Source organism: Gekko japonicus, unplaced genomic scaffold (assembly GCF_001447785.1).
Source record: "Gekko japonicus isolate JY-2015 unplaced genomic scaffold, Gekko_japonicus_V1.1 scaffold2307, whole genome shotgun sequence".
NCBI lineage: Eukaryota > Metazoa > Chordata > Lepidosauria > Squamata > Gekkonidae > Gekko > Gekko japonicus.
Window position 1 is genome coordinate 281,401 of NW_015170342.1, and position 10,762 is coordinate 292,162.

General features: G+C 45.2%; 1 protein-coding gene across 1 annotated transcript; it reads left to right on the plus strand.

The window, feature by feature from the left end:
• Positions 1–240: 240 nt before the first annotated feature.
• Positions 241–10,298, plus strand: LOC107116285 (adseverin-like; the record flags this gene model as incomplete). The annotated part of the gene is made up of 3 exons (XM_015418182.1): positions 241–615; positions 7,403–7,557; positions 10,137–10,298. Coding segments are annotated over exons 1-3 (510 nt in total), but the record flags the coding sequence as incomplete, so codon positions are not given.
• Positions 10,299–10,762: the final 464 nt, after the last annotated feature.

Genomic DNA, 10,762 nt, shown 5'->3' on the forward strand with positions numbered 1-10,762 from the left:
TCCGGCTTGCCGGCCGGTGAAAAGTCTCCCTGTTCTCCCGTCCGAGCGGTCTTCCCATCGCTGCCTAGCCCACGCCAGCTTTGCAGCGCCTCTCCTCCCTCCCGGCTGTAGGTGCGCTTGGGCGTTGCAGGGCTTTCCCCGGCGGATCGGCGAGCCGAGCGCTGGGCGCGGGAAAAGGCGATAAAGGAAGATCCGCCCGCCGGCCCTGGGAGGCCTCGCCTCCTTCGATGTGCTCGAGGTGAACACAGCCCACGCCATAAAAACGGGCGCCAACTCAGGAACTTGCCTCTTTATAGCTGCGGCTCAGGAGTCGGTAGGGCGTGATAGGTCTCGAGCCTCTCTCTCCCCCTCTCCATTTGCCTGGTGACTTTTCCAGACTTCCTTGCCCGGGACGCCTTCGGGTGGCTCGCGCCGAAGCCCCGATGGAGTTGTACCACAAAGAGTTCGCCAGCGCCGGCCAGAAGGCTGGCTTGCAGATCTGGAGGATAGAGAAGCTGGATCTGGTGCCGGTGCCGGCGCCTTTGCACGGCAACTTCTACGTGGGGGACGCCTACTTGGTGCTGCACACCGTCAAGAAGAGCAACGCCACTTTCTACAATCTGCACTATTGGCTAGGTAGGGAGGGCGTCGGGCTGGGTGGACTCGGGGCAGAAGGGCTGGGACGTGGAGCCGGCGTCCGCTCGTGCGGAGACTGACGCGTCCTAACCAGTGTTCCCTCTAAGCTGTAAAGTCTTGTGAGCAAAAATGCTACTTTGTGAGCTACGGGCATTAAAGTGGTGAGCGAGCAATTTGGTTACTGCATAAATTAGTTTGCTCTGGGGCCATCCTTCATGAGTTGAGACAAAAATGTGTGAGCCAGAGGCTAAAAAACTGTGAGCTAGCTCACACTAACTCAGCTTAAAGGGAACACTGGTCCTAACAGTCCAGGAGCGCGGTGGGGAGTTCCGCAGACGGAACTCCCCAGTGCGCGTCTACTTTTTAGCCGTGCTGTTAATGTGAATTTGGAAAAGCAAAGCGAGGAGAACCCCATTCGGGGGAATGGAGGGGAAAGGCAGACTGGCTTCATCTCAAGGTGGGTCAGGTTATGAACTGGCGCAACTTTCTGCTAATGGAACGTGCGATGGTTCTGAAGTTTTAACACGGCCGCTACACCCTCCGGGTCTGCAATTAGAAAGGACTGGCAGGATTATTACCCAGTCGACGTATTTCGATTACTTCAATCCTTTCCCCCCTCCCAGGGTCGCATCAAAGATAGCACGATAGAGCCATAGTGGCAAGGAGATAGGCGCGAGGCTTCGTTTGCCTCGCGGCGGAAATAAGCTGCTGGGTTGGCTTCAGCCGATGAAACTGCGCAAAACTCCTCCCCCCCCTTACCTGTTTTGTAAACAGAAGAAATTCGTTGCAGGCGTCGCTCGGCACGGTCTTGCAGTACCACCCCCGCTATTAGCATAACTCCGCCCACCTTTGGCCGCACCCCTTTTTGAGAGTACCGGGTATTGCGCTTTAATCGTAATATCTCCTCTGGCCTAGTGTTGATTCTGTAGTATTACTCTGATATTATGTAACATTGATGATGCTTTTCTAAAGATGTATCACAGAGCCAAGCAACTTGAGGTTGAATACTTAAATTTACAGGAAGAAGACTTCCTTCTAGGTCAGACAGCAGGGCCAAGTATCAACATCTCCCTTTCAAAATTAAACACTATGCAGTTTCCCTTGAGAGCATTCTGTGCATAGGCCATAACAAAAACCTCTTCCCGCATATGTTGTTGTTTTAACATATAATAATTATCTCACCTGGATGACCTTGGAGAGCCAGTTTGGTGTAGTGGTTAAGTGCGGGGACTCTAATCTGGGAGAACTGAGTTTGATTCCCCACTCCTCCACTTGCACCTGCTGATGTGACCTTGGGTCAGTCACAAGCTCTGGCACAGCTGTCCTTGAAAAAGAGCAGTTTGTGTCAGAGCTCTCTCAGCCCCACCCACCTCACAGGGTGTCTGTTGTGGGGAGGGGAAGGGAAAGGAGTTTGTAAGCCGCTCTGAGACTCCAAGTGAAGGGCGGGGTATAAATCCAATCTCCTCCTCCTCCTCCTCCTCCACCTTTCTTCCATTATATTTATTTTTTTATTTGTTTTTACTTCATACATACTCTGCTTTTCTCCTCAGTTGAAGCCTAAAGTGGTTTACCATGGTCTCCTGTCCTCCATTTTATCCTTACAATGGCCCTATGAGGTAGATTAGGCTGAAAGTGTGAGACCAACTCAAGGTCACCCAGAAAACTTCCAGGGCAGAATGCAGATTTGAAACCTGGGTCTCCAAGATCCTAGTCTAAGACTTGGATAGAGAATCCAAGGCGGCAGTTCATGAGGTCCTTCTAATCTATTTTTATCCCAGCCTCCCTCCAGGGAGCTCAGGGTGGCATGTGTGATTTTCCCTATTTTGACTTTCCCTATTTTGTTCTCACAAAAACACTGTGAAGAAGGTTAGGCTGATGGTTTTTATGACCAGTGGGTTTCATGACAGACTGGGAATTCCCAAACTTCCTTAGTGCAAACCTGAAACTCTGACCACTACACTATGCTGGGTCTTACAAATCTCCCATTCACTCACCGGACCAACATCTCCACAGCGTTAGCAAAATTGCTGCATCATATGCCTTCCAACCTGTGTCCTGGCATCGTAGCACTTTTGTGCCATTGCTAAAAAATATGCCAGAACTGCTGTTCTTAACCGCACTTACTCAGATTTCTCCCCATCTTTTGTGCTCCAATATTCTGATACAGAGCCTGTGCAAGATGCAGTGAAGTGAGCAAGCGGACTAACTGGCAGGGAGAACCTCACCCTGTTTCTTTAGGGAGGAGGCAATAAGAATCTCAGAGTCCAAATGAGGTCAGGTGGTTGTAGGTGCTGTGGTGCACTTGGGTGTACTTCAGACATTGGTGCCTGAAGTTCAGAATATGCGTAGCCAAAAATTATATTGCCCAGTGGAGAAATCCCAGTTTGTTTCCTTTTCATCTAGGTAGTCTGATTCCTCATGGATATCTCAGAAACACGGTGGAATGGGGAAAATCTGTGGGAATAATAAACACAAACTGGGGAAGTCGCTATCAAATGCAGAGGAATATATTGAGAAAATACATCAAATAACGCTTAATATGCAAAATCCAAAATGGTACAATACAAACATTTAAGTCCAAAGATTACAGTATCAAATATGGAGTTCAGAATAGTACAATACAAAAATTCAAATCCAAAGATTTATGAGGAGTCCGGCTGTTAAGCTCTAAGATGCATATTGTTACAAAGATGTGCCCACACGTTTCTGTCTTCGCTCAGGAAGGATGGCTCCAGGGCAAACTAATTTATGCAGTAGCCAAATCACTTGCTCACAATTTCAATGCCAGTCGCTCACAAAGTAGAATTTTTTGCTCACAAGATTCCACAGCTTAGAGGGAACATTGACCAAGAGGCAATATCATCTATGCTCTGTTGTTGGACCTCCAGAGGAACAGGTTGGCAATGGTGTGAGACAGGATGCTGGACTAGAGGGACCACCAGTCTGATCCAGCAGCGCTGTTCTTATGTGCTTGTGCATCTGGATGCCAGGTGCTGAGGTGGATGCTCAAATGTGTAATGAGTGCATGATTTGTGAAAAACTCCTGTTTGTGCACTGCAGGCTACTGGCAACTTTAGGAATTTAACATAATTTGCTAATGAACTGCCACCTTCTGTACTGGATTGGATTGCTTATCTCCTATGATCTGTTGCAGATGTATTTTAGCATAGAGTGCCGAGAGCTGTAGGGTTTTTTCATCTTGGGTTTCTGTTTACACCCTGCATATCTATGAGTGACAGGGAAATTGCCCAGATGAAGTTCTAACTGCTATTTTCCATTTCCCTGAGGTCACATAAAATTCTTGATTTTGTAAAACAAGAGACTTTGGGTCTTTGTTTTCAGCCCTTACTGTTATAAATTCTTGATACTGCATCTCTTCAAAACACAAAGTATAGTACAGGCACATCGCTTCTCAGCCTTTTGGCTATGATCAAGTGAAGTAGTACAGGCGCTGAAGATAACTGCTTTGGCTGCAGAAAATGATACTTCTGCTATGATAAAAGATTATATTGAAACTGTGAACTGTGGATAGCATCACTAGATCCTCTGTGATCAAGATTAGGGCTGATAACTTTTCATTCTCATGAGAATGTTGATCTCATGAGTATTATAGTACTTAATTCAAAAGGAATCTAACTGCACACTCCTGGACTAGGGGTGTAACTCTTCTTAGGAAGAGGGGTGTAACTCTTCTTAGGAAGAAGGGTGTACCACTTCTTAGGATCTCACTGTTGGTAGTTACAGTTCATTGTGAATATTTTCAAAGCCAACAATGTGAAAGAATATAATTTGGCCATCATAGTTATTGCTTGTGGTCTGGACTGATCTGCCCACCCTCTCTTACCTTTACTTACACCACCCAAAGTATTGTGCATATCCATCTGAACTCATTTTCTTTTAATAGGGCTTGTCTGCTTGTTTCTTTAGCAAACCACAGTTGCATGAATGGTGTTAGTTGTAATGTTTCAGGGTGGTGGAAACTGAAAGGCTCCCTGAATAAGGATTATGGAGGGAAGTGGAAGATGAGCAAGGCCCACCAGTTGAACAACATCCTGCTTAACCTGGCAAAACGCAAAAGCAGGAGGGGTCAGCTACTGAAGGTCATGGGCCAAATCCCACTTATTAAGTGTTATGTGGGCCCTGAGTTCCCAACTATAGGGATAAAAATGCATGACATAAAAAAATAGATTTGTCTATCTAGATTGACTTGCACAATCATATTTTAAAATACATTGTGTAAATTTAAAATGGAGTACTGTGTGGAATAATGGAATACTTGACACTGAGTTAGTGCCCTTCTATCAAGTATGTTGTGTTAAAGGTTGATTTTGTGTATAAATGAACATAGGGAATTGTAATGTATCCAGTCTGACCATGTGGTCGGGTTGGGCTCCATGCGGTCAAGTGCTAATGTCGAGCTTCGCTCCACATAACAAAGGACTAAGCCCGCACCTATCCAAGGGCTAGTGTCCTGGCCGAGAGCCTATGGAACTCTCAGCCACTGTAAATAACCTATTGGCATGTGTGGGTGTGTTCTGGGTGGTGGTTTCACAGGGGATATAAGCCGGCCTGCGAGCCGGCTCAAGTTGTCTTGTTCTTCACTAATAAAGTACGCTTGCTGAAATCACTCGACTATCTGCGTACTTTTCAGAAATACTATTTTCAAGGTCAGGTACTGCAGATATGGCACAGTAGGACATATACCATTTTGGTATTGTAAGTTGGATTCTGGGGGTCAGGCAGGTCATTACAGGCATGGGGGCCCAGTCTTTGACTGTGTTATCTGGGAGGACTGAGTACGGCTCTGCTACCTAGATGGTCTCAGATAGTATGTTCTTTAACTACCCATGCCCAGTCATTTACTCAGTTCTCAGGTTAGGAACATTTGGTCTTGGTAAACAAGGAATTTCATTTCTGTTTTATGGAAATGAACTGTTCTTGCTAGTGATTAACTACCAAGAGACAGATACACATGCAGTGATACACGGTGATAATGTTGACTACAATGTACAAAAGTTTTGGATTGCTAGTTACTTTGTCCTGTTTTGCACACCCAGCAGTGTGTATCTGGAATGTTCTGAGGGAATGAGAATGGGATTGTGGCAGCGGGCCCTGCCCTCACCTACACATATTCCATAAACTTCTGTAAACAGAATATATTCATACGTGCATAGATCGGCTTGTGCTTACAGTCTGAGACTCTTCTGGCAGGGCCTCTGATAATGTCTACAGTGCTCATGCACATACATTTTGTACATTCTATTTATAAACCCTGTTTATGTGTATTGTAGGCATGTAGGGAGAAACAGGACCATGCTTGTTAGCCTCACCACCAGACATACACAATGCATGGCTGAATGTCTGCAGCAAGGTCCTGTGTACATGTACAATTTATATGTGAGCATGGGGGCTGCTTGTTTGCTGGCTTCTGTGTGTGTACAGTTTTTTAATGCATGAACTGGACTATACAGTTTCCCAGAGGCAGTGGAATGGCCATAGACTAGCTCCTCTCTAGGATTGCCAACCTTCAGATGGGGGCTGGAGATCTCTTGGCATTACAACTGATTGTCAGGAAATACAGATTAGTTCCCCTGGAGGAAATAGCTGCTTTGGAGGGTGGACTGTATGGTATTATACCCCACTGAGGACACAACCCTCCCCAACCCCACCCTCCCCAGACACCACCCCCTAAATCCCCAGATAGTTCCCAGGCAGGAGTTGGCAACCATACTCCCCTTATGTGTGTTTGGTGTGCACACAATGACTGCGGGGAAAGGATTTCAGTATTTTTGCAATGTGTGTGTGTGGGAATTGGTGTAAAGAGGGGGAATTATGTAATAGAGGGAAAGGAGCAAAAGTGAAATCAAAAGCAGCAACAAGAGAAATACACCCTCAGAAAGACCATGCATGCTGTATTTAGTGGTAGATTAACATGTTTTAGTGGTCAGACTAAGTGATTTGTATGGAGTGTTGTTCAGGAAATACGAGAATCTAATGGAAAACTTGATTTACATCAATGATTTAAAGCAACCTTTTTTCTTGGTGATTTAAATTGTTGATTTGAATAATCTTGATTGAAATTGGTCCACCATTGTTTCTGACCTGGATATGAAAAAAGTATTGGAGAATAGGGATGTCATTGTACAGTTGGGACCTGGAGTTCTCCTGGATTTATACGTGATCTTCAGACTACTTGGACCAGTTTCCCTGAAGGGAATGACAGCTTTGGAGGGTGGACTCTATCACATCGCCTCCCTACCCTAAGCTCCTCCCTCCTCAAGTTCCACCTCTGAATCTCCAGTAATTTCTAGAGCTGGTGTTGTGTGGGCAGGCATCTCTGACCTCCTGCCCCCACTCCCATCTCAAAATAGCCTTCCAGAAACAATAACTGTGGGCTAGGATCCAAAAGATGATGTGTGTGGATGCTTTCATATTTTCTCCTCTGCCCCTTTGTCAAACTGAAACTCCCAGGGTTCCTCAGGAGGATGCTCAGTAAGTGCCCTAAAGGTAAAGGCAAGGTTCCCTTGCTCAAAAGCCAGTCGAATCCGACTCTAGGGTTGTGGTGCTCATCTTCATTTCAAAGCCAAAGAGCCAGCGCTGTCTGAAGACATTTCCGTGGTCATGTGGCTGGCATGACTAAACACCAAGGCGCACGGAACACTGTTACCTTCCCACTGAAGTGGTACCTATTTATCTACTTGCAATTTCTTGCTTTCGAACTGCTAGGTTGGCAGGAGCAGTAAGTGCCCTACCCTGCTGTAAATGGAATAATTCCATCTTGTTTTAGGAAAAGAATGCAGTCAGGATGAAAGTACAGCAGCAGCAATCTTTACGGTTCAGATGGATGATTACCTTGGAGGAAAGCCTGTACAGCACAGGGAAATCCAAGGATATGAGTCTACACAGTTTGTTGGTTATTTCAAAGGTGGCATCAAGTATAAGGTACGTCATATTGTACACATGGGGTATTTCTACAAGAATAATTATCTTTCTTAAAAGCGTTATATTTCCAAGAAGTCAGAATGAAGGGTGAAAACAAACGCAACATTACAGCAGAAGCTCTGGCAGTCTTCAATTTAATGCTGTTCTAGCCCAAACTTGAGGTAGCTGCAGTGACACTTTTCCCCCCCAATTAAATGAGACCGTATGTGAGCTATCCTACTTGCCATAACACATCTGCACCACACATGACCACATTTAATTGGGAATTGTAATTGTAATTCATTGACAGTACAAGCATATGAAGAGTTACTCTAGTCTAAATCCATTGATTTTAGTGAGATTGGACTGGAGTAATTTTGCATGGTATTGTTCTGTGCCATGGTGACTATGAACACTGTTCCAGGACCGAAGGGCAAGGAGGAAGGGCAAGGGCAAGGAGGAAGGAGTGACTTGCTTCCACCAATCAGCAGTTTCCACATATAGCTTGTTCTGGATGGCCATTGAACTGAACATACACTTGGTGCAATCTGCTAAAAACACTTCATGCACAACCTCTACTGAATGAATGGGAATTATGAAATCTGCTTCATGTAAAATATAATAAAAAATCCTCAGTAACAGACATTATGAAATAGAAGCTGTGATCTTCTGTTCAAAGCTAACATGGTCCCCCCTTATTCTGTAGTCCCTTTAAACCGGCCTGGTTTAAAGGGACTGCAGAAAAGATTGGGGAAACAGCTGAGAGGCAGGAGCCGCTGCCCATATGTATTTTGTGGCTTTGCTGCTCCTGGCTTGTCCCCCCCCCCCCATTTTTTCCATCCTTATGTCTATTGGACCTGAAAAAAGGATTTCCAAAAAATCCAAGATCCAGATACTTTGCTGGTATTGGGATCCAGGATTTTTTGGAAATTCTGAATTTTGGGGGGGTCCAATAGATTCAAACTGAAAAAATGGGGGGGGGGATTGCACGCTCCTAGTATTAACTTACAGGCAATAGCAGGCCTTCATCTGCAAACTCTTTGTTTCCTTCATAACCAGGGGTCATTTCGTAGAAAAAGAGCTAGGGAAACTCATTAGCATAACTCATTAGCATATGCCACACCCCCTGACATCAGGGGCCCGGCGGTGGACCTGCAAGGCCAGCGGGAGTGCAAGGAAGCCCCGCGAAGGCCCTCCCTGGCCCCAGGCAGGCAGGGGTGGGGAGAGGCGGGGAGGAAGCAACGTACCCTCCCTCTTCTCCTGCTTCCTCCTGGCTGAATGAGGGCTGGAAGCGGGCGTCCGGAAGCAGGGGGCGGGGCTTCGTCATGTGCCCCGCCCCCTGCACCTCACCCAGGGGAACTGCGTTCCCCCGCGTTCCCCCCCTGAAATGACCTCTGTTCATAACAGTAATCTGGGGTCTGATAAGTCACTTACAGGGAAGAGTTGCCAAGAGCAAGTTGGTAATTAAGCTTTCTTTTCCCTTGCTAATGCTCACCTAGCAGTTTTTGCTTTTTCCCTGGAGGTGGTGGTGGGGGGAACAGCCCGGGTGGAGAACTCTTGCCAATGAGAATCTGCAGGTAAGGGAGAGGTTAGGTGCCCTCTTTTCACCAGTCCTCTCTTGCAGGTTCCCTTTGTCTCAGCTTCTGCATTCCCATTATCTTGGCAACCGTAGGATTGTAGCCATCAATTTCCAGTGATAACATCTCACTTTCACGTTATTTACATACTCATTAAATCACCATACTTGCTTCCTGGGTTTATTATGAAATACCTGCTACGAGATGACATCTTCCTTGCAATCCCAGTTTAGCTTTGTCATGTAAAGGGAGCTGTGAGTTTGGTGGGTTTTTTTCCCCCTTCTGTGGTTTTGCAAAAAGATGGAAGAACTATATTGTTCACAAGTTACTTCATGGGATAAGTTTTGGAAACATGCCATACACCTCTGGAGGTCCCTGTACCATGGAGGTATTATTGACTTTTTAATGCTGAGTGCTGGGAAGATGGAAAGTGAAAGCAGCTCTGAACCATGGCTTGCCTGATGTACGTTGGAAGCTTGAACCATGGTTTCGGGTGCCAAATCAGGGTTAGCACAAATGGTCATCTGGCATGATGTCTGAACTGAGCCCTGTATAAAACCATTGCAGTCTGGATCCTCAGATGTTTGGATCAAGAACCTGAAAAGGTGAGTCAAACTGAGCAGAGGGCCAACATTTAATGTAGAAATAATATGTAAAAATGCATGTATTTATTTGTAAAGAATTAAAAAATATATAAGGGCCCAATCACACCTCATGTAAAAATTCCATGTAAAGGGCCATTGGCCCTTGTGTATATATGATTTTGGAATTTTTACATGAGGTGTGATTGGGCCCCTATGTGTTTTTTAATTCTTTAGAAATAAATACATGTATTTTAACATATTGTTTATACGTTAAGTTTTAATTGTTGGCCCTCTGCTCAGTTTGACTTACTTTTTCAGGTTCTTGATCCTAGTTCTCAGTTAAGTTTGTTTCCCTTTTTTGTTCATAGTTTCCTCAGATGTTTGGCCAGATGGAACCAAATTCTTTGGTCAATTAACATTTTTTTTTAATTTCGCTTAGGCAGGTGGTGTTGCCTCTGGTTTTAAACACGTAATCACAAATGACTTAAGTGCACGGAGACTTCTGCACATCAAGGGCCGGAGAGTGGTGAGGGCCACCGAAGTCCCTCTCAGCTGGGAGAGCTTCAACAAAGGAGACTGCTTTATTGTTGACCTTGGAACAGTAAGTTGTCGCAGCATTAAGTTTTCCAAAACACAAACCAGAAATCTCCCAAATATCCACAACATTTGTATGCTGAACACCCTAAAATGGATATTCTACACATTTGTCCTCCTCCCACATGCTAATTCATTGTACCCAGCCTATAGCTCTTTGAGATTGTTGCATTCCTTGTACTGTGGCTGTGCATATGGAAAAATGCACTACATGCAGTCCTCTGATGCTCACAATTGTAATTTCTTCTGAAAGAAAGAAATTACACACGCACTGGTGGCTTGGTGGTGGCCATTTTGCTATAACCACTGAAGCATTGAGTAAGGAGACATTCAACAAATTTCTGTTTCTTAGAACAAATGAATGCAACATCAGCTAGTGTTTTTTTTTAGGGGTACCCAGAAAGGGTAATAGTTACGTCTGAATATATTTCTGGCAAGACGGCAGAAGACCAGGGACATACCTCTCTTTTC